This window comes from Schistocerca nitens, chromosome 5, assembly GCF_023898315.1.
Source record: "Schistocerca nitens isolate TAMUIC-IGC-003100 chromosome 5, iqSchNite1.1, whole genome shotgun sequence".
Lineage (NCBI taxonomy): Eukaryota > Metazoa > Arthropoda > Insecta > Orthoptera > Acrididae > Schistocerca > Schistocerca nitens.
In genome coordinates, this window is record NC_064618.1 from 291472352 (window position 1) to 291492928 (window position 20577).

The following is a 20577-nucleotide window of genomic DNA, read 5'->3' on the forward strand; positions in this document are numbered from 1 at the left end:
GGATTAAGCATCAGGTCAACCCATGTAATGAGCGGTTCCTTACAGATCTCTGTCGGAACACTGGTAACAGTAACAGTGTAAAGCAATAAACAAAAAATTCATACGTAGGAATATTTTTCATTTATTTGAAAGAAATGAGATTGACACAGTGAATAGTAGTAGTTATAAAGAAGTTTTATGAAAAGGAGGAGCCCATGTAAAGCGACATTTAGAAAACAATCAGTGTATGAGACACAATATAGAAATCTGTCGAAAGCATGAAAATAAGGAAAACATGAAAAGTAAGAAATAGGGACAGAGAAACAAGGAAAAGAGGAATCAGGAAGTGGAAGACGTAGAATGTGGAGCCAAAACAACAACAAAAGCTCAAAGGAAAGCTCATTTGACAGTCCTACTACTTACTCAAGTCCTGGAAAATACCATGTAACTGAAAAATGCAAATACTATTCCTTCATGCCAGTGTGTAGATTTATCAGAACTTTCAATAAATGAAAGCTTCACTTGAATAAGACGCAGTGTCCACATAAACTCGGATTTTACAATTACCGTGGTGTGGTATGTGGGAAGAAAATCACCCATTGCTGTCCAAAGAAATTTCTAACATGAAATTCAAGGGGAACCACCAGATGTCAGCCACTGGGAGTGCAAACAAATAGGTTCTGCCAGGAAATGCTCATCTGATGAAATTGTAGAGGAGATTACAATCTTCTGAAGGAGCCCACTGAAGTCAGTTCACAAGTCAACACAATAAGACCTGAACTTCTCTTGCTCAGCAGTTCCCAAGGTGTTGCATAAACTAATTTGCTTGCTTACAAATTTCAAATTGCGCGTGAACTGGAGCAAAATGACTTGCAGCTTCACCACAAAGCTGCTATTGAGTTGTTGGACCAGATAGGGCTAAACACCAAATACACATACCAATGGAAGTTATGCATCACTCCTTTATTTAAAAATTCATTACGTAGAAAACAAAAAATTGGCTCTGATACAAGTGTTCATATTCATTTACAATTTGTCCAGATCACCAAATAAAAAAGACAAACATTTGTGTAAAGACAAAATTGTCTGTTCTCATGGTGTGCTTCTCATGGCACTCCTAAGCAATGTCAAAATGTGGTGGAATGTCCCCTTGCTCAGATGCAAGCTTGATGTCCTTGTTGCATACCATCAATGAGATCATCAAGCCAGCCCATGTCTAAATTGTCCAATTTTTCAATTGCGATCTGCCTAAATCGCACAGAGCATGTAGTCATTGTCAATGTCCGAATACAGCTTGTTTCAACCGATCCCACATGTAATTGATTGAGTTTATGTCCAGGTAACAGAAGGGCCACTCTGTTCATCTCAGTACCATGAGTCTGCCCTCAACAACCACTAAAGGTGCAAGGTGGCCCCATGTAATGCCCCACTAGAGCATCATTCCACCACCACCACCTTGTTGCACATGTGGGACTCTGTGTCAGAGGCATTTAATATTACTGGGTTTTATCCAAAAACATTGTCTGCAGTTATCAGGGTACAAACAGATGTGAATTTCCTGCATGAACAACACCTAACACCAATCCTGGGGTGTCCATTCTGCACGATTTCTTACCCATCTGTACCGTGGTGCTATTGTGTATAAATTGGTGTTTACTGTGGTTGCTTGGAATGGAGATTCACAACATGCAATCATCTCCTAACAGTTTAATGCAATATATGACATCCTGGAGCCTATTTGAATGCCAAATTCAGTTCTGGAGCACTTAGTCCTCAGTTTCTTTGACTCAGAAGTCATAGATATCAATCATCCTGTGTGTCTATCGAATGTGGACAGCCTACACAGTGTAAGTCCTCAACACCATATGTCAATTGAAACTGGTTTTCTGTCCACAACACTTCACTTTGACGCTGGTGCACACATCGAACAACTTTCCTACTTGACGAGCCTTCTGGGTGTAACTTGATGATACAGACCCAACCATTGGTCACGAATGTCCTTCATGGCATGATGGATATTCACCTTAATGTTCCACAGAGCCTTCTAATTTGCCCCTGCGGGTGCTTTACATTTAACTGAAATGCTGTTATCCATTAGAGAGCAGCATTCTACTCATAGCTAGCATTCATTGTAACAGTGTGTATGTTTACAAACATTGTCAGAGGTGACCTACCGATTGGTAGAGGCACAGTTGTAATAGCAACACACCTGCATGATATATCGGGGTGATGCAATACTTTTGTTGATGTGGTGAAAAATAGCTTAGTTGTACCAATTTTCTTCATCGAGCAAACAGAAACAGGAACGGTTTAGCTGTACATACTTTAGCAATTTTGTGTCCCTCAGATTCTTTCCCATCAAATATAGTTTTCCATCAGGATGGTGCACTACTGCACTGGAGTTTACATGTTCATGACTTCCTGAACTGAACATTTCCACAGCGATGGATAGGACATGATAGCCCTATCAAGCAGCCAAAGTGATCTCCATGTATAACCCATTTGGATTTCTTCCTGTGGGCTATATGATAGATGCTGTGTATGCCTCACCTATATGTGACCACGGAAATCTCTGCAAATGAACAGGGGGTGCAGTAGCCTCCAGCACCCTAGACATGCCTGTACACAGATAGGCTGAGATAGAGTATCATCTAGACATTTTGCAGGTTAGGAAAGGAGCCCACGAGCAAGTGTTCTAATTTTTTTGTACAAAACTTTTTGTCAGTTTACATGATGCTGTAAACTGGGGTATCTATGTCTCATAGTTTTTTTTTTTTTTGTTTTTAATTGCATTTGAAAATCAAGGACAATTAATGTGGACAATTAATGCATTCTATCCCACATATTTAGTCCCACATACTATTGAGCTTATGTGATCATACTTTTGTCATGAATTTATTTATTATTCATTTAAAATACTTGTTTGGAGGATTGGGGCTTAATAGCACAATCTTTGTGAACTCTGTTAGTAAAGGTGTGCTTAACAAAGTTCATATTTTCAAAAACATCGAGTTGTTGTCATAAAGAAATCTGCAGGCACTGTTAAAAATGTTCTGAACTTACATTGTCACGATGCTATGATACCAACATCATGATCTTTTTTTTCTTAAATGAATATGACCATAGTTATGCCATCATGTGATTCATAAATGAAGTGTTTTCTGCATACTATTCGTACCTTGGTGGAATTCTGCATTCCACTGAAGATTTATAGTTGCAGCAGCAATAAATATTTTCACAGGTATGGTAAGTACATGTTATCTTACAATTAGTACCTCACTGAAACTGCAACATTATGAAAAGCAGTTTATTGTAAAAAAGATAGACATCAAAATGACAAAATTCAGAACTTTGTATTCTATTACACTACAAAGAAGCTGTATTACATAAACAGTATTTGTACTTTATAAGCACTCTAAAGTCTTGATAAAAAGTTTTACAAAATGATAACACAAAGAAATGTATTACAATTACTTTAGTTGCAGACTCATAGCTGTCACATAAGATTACCTGTGAGTCCCAACACTCACATATAAGTTCTGGCTACTTATATTACATTCTAAAATATTATCACCAGCACATGATTTCTCAAACAAAAATATTCAGCACAGCTGGTTGTAAACAGCTTGTGGCACTGATCATTTTGCAACAGTAAAATTTGCCCAAGCCTGTGCTGTATGTACTGTGACGGCAAAATCATTTAAGTATGTGAAGTGTTCCAAATCAAATTAGATAAGTTATCAGTTCTAGTCTGTGGTTCCACTTGAACCCACACTTCTGCAATGCTGTTCAGTACACGGTCAGACACAATGCGCACTATCACCTATGGCAAGATGACTAAATGTCTTGACGTCCTTGGGGTATATTGAGCAAGAGAACATCTCAAATGATAGTATTGCACCATCATTTTTGCTGCTCCTTTCCAAGGAGATGCAATGACCCCATATATGCAGCAATGTTCTATTTATTTTAGCTTGTCAATACACTGAGCAGAGTTTTTATTCTTGAGAATAGTTGTATATCATCAGAGCTGAAATGAAAATGTGGAATTAAAAAAAAGTCTTCTACACAATGACACTGATTTATATGACAGCCAAGGAAAGTTCTTAAAGATGAAACCGCATAAGTGCCTAAGATTTATCATTTTATTCTCAAAGAACGATCAACATCATAGCTTTTTGAATGGATATGTAAACTTACCTGTGTGATAGGTCACAGAACAGTAGAAACAGTGTTATTTTATTTTAACCCCCCCTCCCCAAGTTATTTTCAGAATCATGTTTTCACAGCAGATACAACTAATTAGGAAGGTGTACTTACCTGCTTATAATTTCATCTGCTTACTGTTCCTTGAGAAGTTAAAAGCATTCTATCCCACATATTTAGTCCCACATACTTAGTGCAGCAGCAGTACACCGATGCAATGAACATGAGTTGTGGGGATTCACAATCTTGCTAACACTGCCTGCCTCCTGCCTTACCATCACAAACCCAGAACATTGTCTAGCCCAAGATGTGTCATTGCAGTCTACAATGCCAGTGAATTGAAAGTGATTTGTGTTATCAATAACAGTACAATATTTTTGTTAGTAGCTAGTTTCTTAATGGAAAAAAGTAAAAAAGTATTCATATGATGCAGGCTATAAATTATAAGTAATAGCATATGCAGAAGAACATGGAAACAGAGCATCTGGGCAGCATTTTGGCCTCCTCAAACAGGGAAAACCATTCGTGATTAGTGGGCTAATAAAGAAGAATTGAAAAACATGAGGAGGACTAAATGTGTAAATAGAGGACTGAATGCAAAATGGCCAAAACTAGAAGATAACATATTGAAATGGATTCAAGGACACCATCGGAATAACACTGGAATGAATACAAAAACGATTAAAATACACACTTATCTTACACTACAGTTGGACTTAACAGACTTTAAGGCTGGAGTTGATTGTGCTACAGGTTTATGAAGTGTCATGGACTTGGCATGCAAACCAAAACCAAAATATCTCAGAAAATGCCACAAGAGTACAAAGAGAAAATATTATCTTTCCATCACTTTATTATTCAACATCAAAATTATACCACCGTGGAACTAAGCCAAATACCAAATATGGACGAAACTCCTCTGATATTTGATATGCTGAGTAAAGAACTGTTGCCATGAAAGGTGCTAAAAACTGTAACTATTAAAACAAGTGGACATGGGAAAATGCTCTACGCTGTTGTCATTCCATGTTGTGCTGATCCTACTAAACTTAATCCAGTGGTCATTATCAAGTGCAAAACAAGGCCGAAACCTTCTGAAATACCACCAGGTGTTGTTCGTTCATATACATGAAAAGGGTTGGAGAGACAAGGTTGGTATGAAATTATGGCTTAACAGAGTGTGGGAGAGAAGAAAAGGTGTGTTATTGAAGATGAGTTCTCTTCTTGTGCTGCATCAGTTTAGTATTCATTTGAAAAATTATGTGGAAGAGAAACTGAGACAGGGAAATACAGAGCTTACTGTTATTCCGGGAGGACTTCTTTCACAATTGCAATCTCTTGATGTCTCAATAAATAAACCATTTAAAGTGTATATGAGAGAGGAATGGAACAAATGGATGACGGATGAAACACAACATGAATTAACACCTAAGGGAACTTTAAAACAACATACAATCAAATATGTGTTTGAGTGATAAAACACTTATGATCCAGAGTGAGAGAAGACAATTTTGCTAAATCTTCCAAGAAGTGAAGCATAAGTAATGTTCTTGATGGCAGTGAAGACCATCTTATATGTGAAGAGGACAATGATGACGACGAAGGGGAAGAAGAAGAAGAAGAAGAAGAAGAAGAAGAAAGTTCACATGATGATTTTCAGGGATTTTGAAGGTCAATTTAATTTTATAAACTAAGAATTATTTTGTAGTCTGGCTTTGCAATCTACCAAGAAAAAATGGTAAAAATGTTATTTAAAAAAAATTGGTTAAAAATTAACGTGTGTCTTACAGTCCTTACTGTCTTATAGTCCGTAAAATACAGTATTGTACTTCCAATTTGTAGTAATGTTTGTGAGGTTGCCAATGCATTATCTTATCCATATTATTCAAAGTTGTTTTCTTTAACTACAATGAAAATCACTGTACATATGCTGGAGGCAAGTCATACTGCACTGTATGTTATTGTTATCTCTCTGTGTGAAAAGAATTGTTGAAAACTCATTTATGTGAGAGTGCTGACATGATGAAAAAAATAATCTGTAATAGCCTAAGATCTAGCTTCTTTTTTAAAAAGTAAAAGTTCCTAGTAGGTCTGCTGAGAGCCAGGATGGGCCTGTGACAGGTCTTGTCAGTCTCTCTGACTTTACTACAAAAGTGGTACTACATATCTTTGTTAATTTTTTGAAGGCTTGTAATTCTGACCAATGAAACTCTTTTTTTTTTTATTACATAGTATTATTATTTGAGTACAGCAACACATACACTGCAAATAACTGCTACATTAGAAAAGTATGTAAATGCTGTTCTGCATTCCATATTATTATTTAGTGATATGCATTTCCTTACATATCATAACACATAACATACACTGTTGTAACTGAATATAACAGAGTTACATTTGTAACAAGCTCACAAAGTGGATATTTTTTTTTTTTTTTTTTGCAAGCATGTTGCATATACCAATTAAGTTCAATTGTTAAACCAAAGTGGATTCCATGTCAAGTAATCTTAACTCTTGTTATACATTTTGCATACTGTGCATTGTAGAACATTCTTTATTGTTTCCAATGTGCTAAATGATCTTTCAGTTCAGCCACAGATCCTGGCTAGGAACAAACTGGTCTTACAGCATCACAGATGTTTGGAAAAATGGTTCTCAGTTTTTTGCTCAAAAAATGTATTTAGGAACTGAAATGGAGTTACTTAAGTTGGCACCTTGAGTCTGCTCTCAGAGATTCATTTTTCCATTATATTATCTAACATGTCACTGTTATACATATCAATAACATTTCAATCCTCTTTTCAAGCACTGCTCTAATAACTGAATAGGGCAACAATAAACCAACCTTTCTTTCACTTCATGCACAGCCTTATAGTGATATGTCGGACTGGCTATATCATAGTCCAGAATAACAAAAAAGTGAGGACACTAGGAATGTGCTACAGTTCCCTATGTACTGCTCCCGCAGGGACTATGAAGACAATCACAGTACACACACAGGCATTTAAGCAGACATTCTTTCCACATTCCATATGTGAATGGAGTGTTAAGAATCATTTATAAGAGGTACAGTGAGAAGCATGCTTGGTAATGCACTTAACTGTGGTTTGTAGAATGTAATTATAGATTGAGATGTAGGCTGGACATGCAGATGTTTAGATTACAATCTGAGCCCCAGAGGTCAAACTCAACCCTCCACCCTTCTCCCTTGTCATCATGCCAACTTCTAAGTAAGAAAATCATTGTGTACAGTCTGTTTCAAGTAAAAAATATCTCACTATCCTTAAGATTTTGTTTCCTTCTGTCTCAATACTTCTTCCAAGATCATTAAATACTGTGCAACAAGTCATTTGACCAAGGAAAGGACTTGTAATCAATGTTAACACTTTCCAAGTCAATTTTTCTACTGAATACATTCTTCCCAGCTCTTACTTATTTCACAATAAAGCATTCATGTCAGACATTGTCCAACATAAGAGCCATAGCAGAAAATTGAAAGAGGATCTGAAAGAGTTAAGAACTGCATTATTAACTACACAGTTGTATCAGTCACCATACAGCGGAGATGCTGAGGCGCAGATAGGCACAACAAAAAGATTGTCACACTTAAAGCTTTTGGCCAATGGCCTTTGTCAACAACAGACTCACATGCGCCCACACACTCACGCAAACACACCTCACACACGCGACTGCAGTCTCAAGCTACTAAAACTACACTGTGAGTAGCAGCACTGGAGCATGATGGGAGTGGCAACTGGGGGGGGGGGGGGGGGGGAGAAGGAGTAGGCTGGGGCGGGGAGGGGGAGGGATAGTATGGTGGGGATGGTGGACAGTGAAGGGCTGCAGGTTGGGTAGCGAGCAGGGGAGAGGTGGGGAGGGGGAGGGGGAGTAGGAGAAAAGGAAAGAAATATAAATAAATAAAATAAAATAAACAAAAAATAAATAAATAAATTTAAAAAAAGACCGTGTGTGGAGGTGAAATGACAGCTGTGTAGAGCTGGAATGGGAGCAGGGAAGGGGCTGGATGGGTGAGGACAGCGACTAATGAAGGTTGAGGTCAGGAGGGTTATGGGAACATAGGATGTATTCATGGGAAAGTCCGCATCAGCGCAATTCAGAAAAGCTGGTGTTGGTGGGAAGGATCCGTATGGAACAGGCTGTGAAGCAGTCATTGAAATGAGGGGTGTCATGTTTGGTAGTGTGTTCAGCAACAGGGTGCTCCACTGGTTTCTTGGCCACAGTTTGTCAGTGGCCATTCATGCGGACAGACAAGTTGTTGGTTGTCATGCCTACATAGAATGCAGCACAGTGTTCGCAGCTTAGCTTGTAGACCACATGACTGTTTTCCAGGTAGCCCTGCCTTTGATGGGGTAGGTGATGTTAGTGACTGGACTGGAGTAGGTGATGGTGGGAGGATGTATGGGACAGGTCTTGCATCTAGGTCTATTGCAGGGGTATGAGCCAAGAGGTAAGGAATTGGGAGCAGGGGTTGTGTAAGGATGGATGAGTATATTGTGTAGGTCCGGTGGATGGCAGAATACCACTGTGGGAGGGGTGGGAAGGATAGTGGGCAGGGCATTTCTCATTTCAGGGCACGACGAGAGGGAATCAAAACCATGGTGGAGAATGTAATTCAGTAGCTCCAGTCCTGGGTGGTACTGAGTTATGAGGGGAATGCTCCTCTGTGGCCAGATGGTGGGGCTTTGGGAGATGGTGAGAGACTAGAAAGATAAGGCATGGGAGATTTGTTTTTGTACAAGGTTGGGAGGATAATTACAGTCAGTGCAGGCTTCAGTGAGACCCTCGGTATATTTAGAGAGGGACTGCTTGTTGCAGCAGATTCAGCAACCACAGCTGGCTAGGCAGTGTGGAAGGGACTTCTTGGTATGGAATGGGTGGCAGCTGTTGAAGTGGAGGTATTGCCAGTGGTTAGTAGGTTTGATATGGACGGAGGTACTGATGTAGCCATCTTTAAGGTGGAGGTCAACATCTAGGAAGGTGGCTTGTTGGCTTGAGTAGGACCAGGTGAAGCAAAAGAGGGAGAAGTTGTTGAGGTTCTAGAGGAAAGTGAATAAGGTGTCCTCACTTTCAGTCCAGATAGCAAAGATGTCATCAATGAATCTGAACCAGTTGAGTGGTTTAGGACTCTGGGTGTTGAGGAATGATTCCTCTAGATGGCCCATGAATAGGTTGGCATAGGATGATGCCTTCATAGGAAAAGTAATTGTGGGTGAGGATATAGTTGGTTATGGCGACTAGGAAGGAAGTTGTTGGTTTGGAATCCATCGGGTGTTGAGAAAGGTAGTGTTCAATAGCAGTAAGGGCATTGATGTTAGGAATGTTAGTGTACAGGGACGTGGCATCAATAGTGACAAGCAGGGCACTGTGTGGTAAAGGGACAGGAACTGTGGAGAGTCGGTGGAGGAAATGCTTGGTATCTTTTACATAGGAGGGAAGGTACCGGGTAATTGGCTACAGGTGTTGGTCTACAAGAGCAGAGGTTCTCTCAGTGGGGGCATAGTAACCAGCCACAATGGAGCATGCTGGGTGGTTAGGTTTATGGACTTCAGGAAGCATGTAGAAGGTACGAGTGCAAGGAGTGGTAGGGGTGAGTAGAGAGATGAACTCTGCGGAGAGGTTCTGGGATGGGCCTAATGATTTGAGTAGTGACTGGAGATCCTGCTTGGTTACTGGAATGGAGTCACTGTGGCAAGGTTTGTACGTGGAAGAATCTGGCAACTGGTGGAGTCATTCTGCCAGTTAATCCTTGCAGTTCAGAACAACAGTGGTGGAGTCTTTGTCCGCAGGTAGGATTATAATGTCAGGATCAGTTATTAGATGGTGAACTGTGGATCTTTCTGTGGATGCAAGGTTAGTCTGCATGTTGAGGGATTTGGGGAATGATAGTGAGGCAAGGTTTGAGGTTAAGAAACTCTGGAAAGTTAACAGGGGGTGGTTTGGGGGCAGTGGTGGTGGATAATGGTTGGATGGAGGAGTGAACAGAGTTAGGCAATAACTCCCACTGGAATGATTAAATTCTATACTTTCAAATTGATCAATCTCCCTGCGCCATTTCATGTAATTTTACATGTTTACTCCTGCACTATTCCAGTGCCACATGATATTGTATCTCATCCTACGAACTGATACCCACCCCTGACACCTTCTCCATTCTATCCCAGTTCATACCCACTAATTCCACCATCCAGTCACATCTGCTGTCCCCCTTTTTCACACTTATTCATCCTCAGACCTGCTAAAAGATGATGTGACTTACCAAATGGAAGTGCTGGCAGGTCGACAGACACACAAACATACACACAGATTTCAAGCTTTCGCAACAAACTGTTGCCTCATCAGGAAAGAGGGAAGGAGAGGGAAAGACGAAAGGATGTGGGTTTTAAGGGAGATGGTAAAGAGTCATTCCAATCCCGGGAGCAGAAAGACTTACCTTAGGGGGAAAAAGGACGGGTATACACTCGCACACACACACATATCCATCCACACGTATACAGACACAAGCAGACATATTTAAAGACAAAGAGTTTGGGCAGAGATGTCAGTCGAGGCTGAAGTGCAGAGGCAAAGATGTTGAATGACAGGTGAGGTATGAGTGGCGGCAACTTGAAATTAGCGGAGATTGAGGCCTGGTGGATAACGGGAAGAGAGGATATATTGAAGAGCAAGTTCCCATCTCCGGAGTTCGGATAGGTTGGTGTTAGTGGGAAGTATCCAGATAACCCGGACGGTGTAACACTGTGCCAAGATGTGCTGGCCATGCACCAAGGCATGTTTAGCCACAGGGTGATCCTCATTACCAACAAACACTGTCTGCCTGTGTCCATTCATGCGAATGGACAGTTTGTTGCTGGTCATTCCCAGATAGAATGCATCACAGTGTAGGCAGGTCAGTTGGTAAATCACATGGGTGCTTTCACACGTGGCTCTGCCTTTGATCGTGTACACCTTCCGGGTTACAGGACTGGAGTAGGTGGTGGTGGGAGGGTGCATGGGACAGGTTTTACACCGGGGGCAGTTACAAGGGTAGGAGCCAGAGGGTAGGGAAGGTGGTTTGGGGATTTCATAGGGATGAACTAAGAGGTTACGAAGGTTAGGTGGACGGCGGAAAGACACTCTTGGCGGAGTGGGGAGGATTTAATGAAAGATGGATCTCATTTCAGGGCAGGATTTGAGGAAGTCGTATCCCTGCTGGAGAGCCACATTCAGAATCTGATCCAGTCCCAGAAAGTATCCTGTCACAAGTGGGGCACTTTTGTGGTCCTTCTGTGGGAGGTTCTGGGTTTGAGAGGAATATATATATATATATATATATATATATAGGGAAACATTCCACGTGGGAAAAATATATCTAAAAACAAAGATGATGTGACTTACCGAACGAAAGCGCTGACAGGTCGATAGACACACAAACAAACACAAACACACACACAAAATTCAAGCTTTCGCAACAAACTGTTGCCTCATCAGGAAAGAGGGGAAAGGAGAGGTAAAGACGAAAGGATGTGGGTTTTAAGGGAGAGGGTAAGGAGTCATCCCAATCCCGGGAGTGGAAAGACTTACCTTAGGGGGAAAAATGGACAGGTATACACTCGCGCGCGCACACACACACACATATCCATCCACACATATACAGACACAAGCAGACATACATATATATATATATATATATATATATATATATATATATATATATATATATATGGCTCTGATCTGTGGTCATCAGTCCCCTAGAACTTAGAACTAATTAAACCTAACTAACCTAGGGACAACACACACATCCATGCCCGAGGCAGGATTCGAACCTGCGACCGTAGCAATCGCACAGTTCCGGACTGAGCACCTAGGACCGCTAGACCATATATATATATATATACACTCCTGGAAATTGAAATAAGAACACCGTGAATTCATTGTCCCAGGAAGGGGAAACTTTATTGACACATTCCTGGGGTCAGATACATCACATGATCACACTGACAGAACCACAGGCACATAGACACAGGCAACAGAGCATGCACAATGTCGGCACTAGTACAGTGTATATCCACCTTTCGCAGCAATGCAGGCTGCTATTCTCCCATGGAGACGATCGTAGAGATGCTGGATGTAGTCCTGTGGAACGGCTTGCCATACCATTTCCACCTGGCGCCTCAGTTGGACCAGCGTTCGTGCTGGACGTGCAGACCGCGTGAGACGATGCTTCATCCAGTCCCAAACATGCTCAATGGGGACAGATCCGGAGATCTTGCTGGCCAGGGTAGTTGACTTACACCTTCTAGAGCACGTTGGGTGGCACGGGATACATGTGGACGTGCATTGTCCTGTTGGAACAGCAAGTTCCCTTGCCGGTCTAGGAATGGTAGAACGATGGGTTCGATGACGGTTTGGATGTACCGTGCACTATTCAGTGTCCCCGACGATCACCAGAGGTGTACGGCCAGTGTAGGAGATCGCTCCCCACACCATGATGCCGGGTGTTGGCCCTGTGTGCCTCGGTCATATGCAGTCCTGATTGTGGCGCTCACCTGCACGGCGCCAAACACGCATACGACCATCATTGGCACCAAGGCAGAAGCGACTCTCATCGCTGAAGACGACACGTCTCCATTCGTCCCTCCATTCACGCCTGTCGCGACACCACTGGAGGCGGGCTGCACGATGTTGGGGCATGAGCGGAAGACGGCCTAATGGTGTGCGGGACCGTAGCCCAGCTTCATGGAGACGGTTGCGAATGGTCCTCGCCGATACCCCAGGAGCAACAGTGTCCCTAATTTGCTGGGAAGTGGCGGTGCGGTCCCCTACGGCACTGCGTAGGATCCTACGGTCTTGGCGTGCATCCGTGCGTCGCTGCGGTCCGGTCCCAGGTCGACGGGCACGGGCACGTGCACCTTCCGCCGACCACTGGCGACAACATCGATGTACTGTGGAGACCTCACGCCCCACGTGTTGAGCAATTCGGCGGTACGTCCACCCGGCCTCCCGCATGCCCACTATACGCCCTCGCTCAAAGTCCGTCAACTGCACATACGGTTCACGTCCACGCTGTCGCGGCATGCTACCAGTGTTAAAGACTGCGATGGAGCTCCGTATGCCACGGCAAACTGGCTGACACTGACGGCGGCGGTGCACAAATGCTGCGCAGCTAGCGCCATTCGACGGCCAACACCGCGGTTCCTGGTGTGTCCGCTGTGCCGTGCGTATGATCATTGCTTGTACAGCCCTCTCGCAGTGTCCGGAGCAAGTATGGTGGGTCTGACACACTGGTGTCAATGTGTTCTTTTTTCCATTTCCATATACACACTTGGATCCTTATGACTTCTCCCCAATTTTTATCAAGTTTTCCCATTTTGCATTCATCAACTCCCTCAGATTTCTTATTGTTTCCCCCTGTTGCATCCATTTAATCTTTTTTGTATATTTTTACATGTATTTGGGTGTATTTTTGTGAAATTTTTCAGACGTTATTCTACATTATTTATGTAATTTTTCGCATTTTTCCAGCTCCATGGATCCTTGCTCCTTCCATCTGCATCAATACAGAAAAGTCTTATTATCCCTAGCCAGATCCCAGCTCCACGTACTGTTCCTGCATTGTTGCGTGGCTCATGGAATCCCCCCTAATGGCCTTACCATCAAATCACCAATCTCTGGCTGCCACCCCTCCTTCCACAATGACCTCCACTTGTTCAAATTCTGCCAATCCTTAGCCCTCACCAACATAGTCCTGCAAAACCATACCAATGAAGCCCAAACCTTCTTGCAATAGCTTCTCTCCATCCGTAAGATTGTCCTGCCATGCAATCCCAAATTCCTGGAACCCATAACACACACTGAAACTCTTGCCCCTGCAGGAACTTCAGCAATATGCATGACGCTACCTCAGAAAGCTCTACATCCTGCTCACTTCCTACTCCTGTCAAGGAGTGCCACTGTTCACCACCTCTACAACAACGTCAAAACCTTCCCCATGCCCCTCATAGCTGACAAACCCTGTCTCGCAGATCTAGTACACTTACACCACCCTCCAAAGCTCCCTCCCATCACGACGCAGAATCCAGAACCTAAACAGACCCACAACACAGTCATGAACCTTTCCTCCAGAAGCCTTAGCCTCACATAAATATCAGTCCTTTCCAAAGGCCTCTCACCTTCTGTCTCACTCCCAAATTCAATCATGCAGGACTTGTTAAAGACCTTCTCTCCTTCTCCTGGTCCCTACAGTGGAAACACTTTTTTGCCACCAACCCTACCAATCAGACTCAACACAAGACCAATATTGAACCTTGCCTAACTCAGGTCACTCCTCCATCCAACCGTGATCCACCCCCACTGACCCCAAACCACCCCCTGTTAACTTTCCAGAGTTTCTTAACCTCAAACCTTGCATCTCTATCATTCCCCAGATCCTTCAACATGCAGTCTAATCATTCATCTGCAGAAAGAACTGCAGTCCACCATCTAAAGACTGATACTGACATTATAATCCTCCCTGCGGACAGAGGCTCCACCACTGTTGTTCTGAACTGCAAGAATTACCTGTTGGAGGGACTCTACCAGCTGTCAGGTACTTCCACCTACAAACCTTGCCACAGTGACACCAATACAGTAACCCAACAGGATCTCCAGTCATTGCTCAAATCCTTAGGCCTATCCTAGAATCTCCCCTTGGAGTCCATCTTTCTACTCACCCGTACCACTCCCTGCACTTGTACCTTCTACATGCTTCCTAAATTCCATGAACCTAACCACCCAGGATGCCCCATTGTGGCTGGTTACTGTGCCCCCACCGATAGAACCTCTGCTCTCATAGACCAACACCTTCAACCTATTACCCAGTACCTACCCTACTATATAAAAGATACCCACCATTTCCCCCACCGACTCTCCACAGTTCCTGTCCCTTTATCACACAGTGCTGTGCTTGTCACTATTGATGCCACCTCCCCGTACACTAACATTCCTAGTGCCCATGGCCTTACCACTATTGAACACTACCTTTCTCAACACCCGACGGATTCCAAACCAACAACTTCCTTCCTAGTCGCCATGACCAACTATATCCTCACCCACAATTACTTCTCCTATGAAGGCATTACCTATGAACAAATCCAGGGCATGGCTATGGGCACCCACATGGCATCATCCTATACCCACCTATTCATGGGCCATCTAGAGGAATCCTTCCTAAACTCCCAAATCCTAAACCCCTCACCTGGTTCAGAATCATTGATGACATCTTTGCTGTATGGATCAAAGGTGAGGACACCCTATCCACATTCCTCCAGTACCTCAACAGCTTCTCCACCATTTGCTTCACCTGGTCCTACTCAACCCAACAAGCCACCTTCCTAGATGCTGACCTCCACCTCAAAGATGGCTATATCAGTACCTCCATCCATATCAAACCTACTAACCACCGGCAATACCTCCACTTCAACAGCTGCCACCCATTCCATACCAAGAAGTCCCTTCCATATAGCCTAGCCACCCGTAGTTGCATCTGCAGTGACGTGCAGTCCCTCTTAAAATATACCGAGAGTCTCAGTGAAGCCTTCACTGATCGTAATTATCCTCCCAACCTTGTCCAAAAACAAATCTGCCACACTTGATCTTTCTAGTCTCCCACCATCTCCCAAAGGCCCACCATCTGGCCGTAGAGGTGTATTCCCATCGTAACTCAGTATCACCCAGGACTGGAGCTACTGAATTACATTCTCCGTCAGGGTTTCAATTCCCTCTCATTGTGTCCTGAAATGAGAAATGTCCTGCCCACTATCCTTCCCCCCCCCCCCCCCCCCCTGCTCCCAATCCCTTACCTCATGGCTCATACACCTATAATACACCTAGATGTAAGACCTGTCCCATACATCCTCCCACCACCACCTACCGCAGTTGAGTCACTATTATCACCTATCCCATCAAAGGCAGGGCTACCTGGAAACCAGTCATGTGGACTACAAGCTAAGCTGCACCCACTGTGTTGCATTCTATGTAGCCATGACAACCAAGAAGCTGTCTGTCTGCACGAATGGCCACCGACAAACTGTGGCCAAGAAACAAGTGGAGCACCCTGTTGCTGAACACATTGCCAAACATGATATCCTTCATTTCAATGACTGCTTCACAGCCTGTGCCATATGGATCCTTCCCACCAAAACCAGCTTTTCTGAATTGCACAAATGGGAACTTTCCCTGCAATACATCGTATGGTCCCATAACCCTCCTGTCCTCAACCTTCGTTTGTCACGGTCCTCACCCATCCAGCCCCTTCCCCGCTCCCATTCCAACTCTACACAGCTGTCATTCTATGAGCACACACAATCTTTTATTTATTTATTTTTATTTATTTTATTTTATTATTTTTTATTTATTTCCTTCTATTTCTCCCCTTTTCCGCTGCTTGCCCTCCCCTCCCTCCCCGCCTCTCCCCTGCCTGGCGCCCAACCTGCAGTACTTCACTGTCCGCCATCCCCACCATACTAGCCCTCCCCCTCCCTGCCCCAGCCTCTTCCTTTCCCTCACCCAGCCACCACTCCCATCATGCACCGGTGCTGGTGTTCACAGTGTGGTTTCAGTTGACTGAGACTGCAGTCGCGTGTGGGAGTTGTATTTGTGTGAGTGTGTGCGTGCACATGTGTGTCTATTGTTGACTAAGGTCACTGGCGGAAGCTTGAAGTGTGAAAATCTTTTTGTTGTGCCTATCTGCGACTCAGCGCCTCCACTACTTCGTGAGTGGCAGCTTTCCTTCTCACATATTTTTGCATTCCATCCTGGATTTTCCATTGTTTGACAGTTGTATCAGTATATGTTATTAAAGGTGACTGACTTTGATCTAGGATCAGAAAATCATTGGGTCCAAAAAACATCTCAGCTATGCATTTACACAATTGGAATAACAGTTATCAATTGGAGACTGTTCCATTACTGAGAGACACTTGTGTGCACTTGTTAAAATGCACTAGACGGCTAGATGTTTTTTGGGCCTGTTGATGGTCTGATCCCAGGCTGAAATCGATCATCTTTGATAAAATATACTGCTACAGCTGTGTATTTCATACTGCAGTTCTTAACCTTCATTAAAGCTATGCGACACCACCTACGCACAATGTTTTTGACTTGTAATCAGGTGTTGCTTTTTAAATAAAACATTGTTCTGCAGTTATTTATAGAAATATAATATATAACAAGGTTTCAAACTGATTTTATTTATTATGTGTATCTATATTAGCTTTGGATGAAGAATGTGAACAACGGGAGGCATGAGAACCACAGAGAAAATACACTCAAAAATAAAACACAAGTTAAAAAACTGAACAAGAAAAATGGGTATTCTGATACTGAATTAAGCCTATTTTCTGACTGACTACTAAATGTTTTTTAATGATATTTATTTAATAAGCGAATACTGTATGATGTGAATATTGAATATTGATAATTTATTCGACTTACAGTTTGTTTTCAGTCTTGTGCTCTCTCCCACCCCCTACCCCACCCAACACCCCACTCACCCCCTCACCCTTCGTTTCCTCTCCTTTTCCATGTTTATTGATTAACATGAAAGCAAAATGATGAAAATAACAATGGGACAAACATTTTTTGCTGTCTCAGTGTTAAGTTTTATAGCTACGTAGAAAGAATAATGGAAGATTGAAGTTTACCTGTGATAACAGAGATTCGGTGGGAAGGCGTCCGATATAATTGTTGAATGGTGATGCTAGGTAAATATTATTACCCACAACAATGGCTTCTGAAATGTAGCGTGTAGTTCCAGAAGGACACTGCAGGCTTGTTAAGATTCCACCTTCATCATCCAGCCAAACTACCATGCTCCGAGCCATTGTCTCTCGAAATACAGTCTCAGTATGTCCAAGCTGCAACATACAGTCTCAATTATTGTGTTAGTTATTACCTGAAACATACAGGGTGTCCATATTTAAAGTTCAAAACACTCAGGAAAGAAAACTACTGCTCAGAGTGCCATCAAATTTGAACAGCATATTATTGAAGCAGGGGGAAATGTCAAGGAACAATAAAAATTTTAACAAAAATTTGACCAACATGTGGATCGCAACAGTCAGAATCTGTGCACCAACAGGCACATGGCACAAGGCTGTTCCTCATTTTGCATCTGAGATGCCCAACCTGACTGTCTCCACGAAGGATCATGCACTGCTGGTAAAGCTCTTTTACAACAATTGTGACTGTGCACCAGTAGCCCTGCAGAAGTTCTAGACTCTCAAGTATATGAAAAAATGCATTGGTCCAATGACTGCTAAGGGTCTGGAGAAAATTATTATAAAATTTGGAAAGATAGACTCTCTTCAAGTGCGATATGGTAAATGGAGGAAAACAACTGATCTGAAGTCTGTCGAAGATGTGGTCACAGCACTACTGGAGGCGTCAAGTGGTGGTGTGCAAACATGCAGTGCATGGGGAATTACCCAAACATTGGACATGCCTTGAGCATGGTGCATAAAATCTTATGATACATGATATATGCTGTCCATACAAAATCACCCATGTTCAGGAGTTGTTTCCAGCAGACCTGCCAGTCACACAAATGTTTGCTCTGTAATTTCTTGCTCACATAGAAGTGGACAGTGAATGGCTGTGGAACATTCTGTGGACAGATTAAGCCCATTTACATCTCCAAGGACATGTCAGTATGCAAAATTGCAGAATATGGGCATTGGAAAATCCACACTCGCATCAATCGGTACCAATTCACTCTTCAAAGGTGACTGTGTAGTGCAGGTTGATGGCATTGTTTATCGTTGTGTCACTTTTTTTTTTTTTTTTGAGGAGATGAGTCCTGCGGGTCCTGCACCATTACTGGTAAATGCTTTGAGAGTCTTCTGTGCACCAATGCTTTTCCAACCCTTCAACAGGTTGGACAGGATCTTTTTTATGCATGATTGTGCTCTGCCACACATTGCACAGCCAGTGAATCAGCTGCTGCGTAGGTGTTTCCGAAATGTTAGAATTATGAGCCATTATTTCCCTACAGCCTGTCTGTCCAGTTCACCTGATATTAACCTGTGTGTCTTCTGGCTGCAGGGTTATCTGAAAGATGTTTGGTTCAGTGCACCAATTATGAATGTAGCTGAACTGAAGGCACACATTGCGCAACCCATTCTGATTGTGACTCCTGAGATGTTCAAATCTGTTGGGGAACACGTTGTTTCAAACAGTGGACAGTATATCGAACATGTCTTGTGCTGGTCTCATGACAAGTAGAAACTGATATCATTTTGCTTTTTATGTTGATTTTGGCCTCAGGACAGTTAAAAACTGACCTGATTTTGCTTTTTATGTTGTTTTTGGCTTAGTACAATTAAAACCCAATTTTTCCCATCCAATGTGATATGAGTTTGCCTTGGTGGATGGGCTTACCTAACTAACAGTGCCACAATTGTTGACTGCCAACTTGTGAAATGATGCACATTGAATACTAAGGATGGTGTAAGATGCAAATCAGACAATAATCATCATATTATGATCCATCTGTCATTTATAGCCGACCCAAGTTCTAAGACGCTTACAACACCATCTATTGGTAAAAGTTCTGTTAAATGTTCTTTTGGCCCATTAAGTTTCCCCTGCATCAATAATATGCTGTTAATTCTGAGTATTTTTTTTTCAGCATTTTGAAACTAGAACTTGAATTATGATCACCCTGTAAATGTAAAGTAGCTAAGAAATTTTGTGTCATTTCTGTTACACTTGTCCAGCCTGGAGAGAAAAACTGGTACATATGTCGTGGTAATCAGTATGTGACTCAACAAAAAAAGGTGCATCAATTAAAAACCTTAACAGGAGTCTATATTTCAAACTAGATGTAAAACAAAATATGGAAAAGATGGTTTTGTTATGGTCACATCAAGAAAATGACATTTAACAGCATATTAATGGAAGATTTTGAAGTAATTAGGATGGGCCAAAGTACGGAAGAAAGCCCTCATGAATTTTGGGAGAAATAAATTCATAAACAGACTGGAAATAAATGCACCAATATGAATAAGATAATCTACAAAAAACTTTGGTTAGCTGGCAAAAGCTGGTATAGCTTCATAAATAATCACAATTGTTATCCAATAATGAATAGGCTGTATAAATTTATGAGAAAATGAATTTTTCATTAATTTTGTGTTCATCTTTGTCTCATAATTTTCTGCACAAACATTTGACTATCATTTTCCCAATTTATTCTATTCATCATCAGCTATTATTAAAAATCCTATGAACAGAATTTTATAAAAACTGAAACTTTTATGTTATAGATAGACATAAGGGGCAGTGTTCATGTGGTTTAGGCTACATGCTGAACTGAATGAGTTGGTTGCCAAATCAGAACACTGCAAACACATTCAA

At 42.2% G+C, this 20577-nt stretch overlaps 1 protein-coding gene across 1 annotated transcript in view; it reads right to left on the reverse strand.

The window, feature by feature from the left end:
- Positions 1-3395: 3395 nt before the first annotated feature.
- LOC126259892 (adipocyte plasma membrane-associated protein Hemomucin-like) overlaps positions 3396-20577 on the reverse strand; it is a 252173-nt gene continuing 234991 nt past the window's right edge. The window contains exons 8-9 of the mRNA XM_049956969.1: positions 17865-18077; positions 3396-4009 (exon numbers count right to left, since the gene is read on the reverse strand). Coding sequence (XP_049812926.1) covers positions 4004-4009; positions 17865-18077 — 219 coding nt within the window. The 3' untranslated portion in view covers positions 3396-4003. The remainder of the gene's footprint in view (positions 4010-17864; positions 18078-20577) is intronic.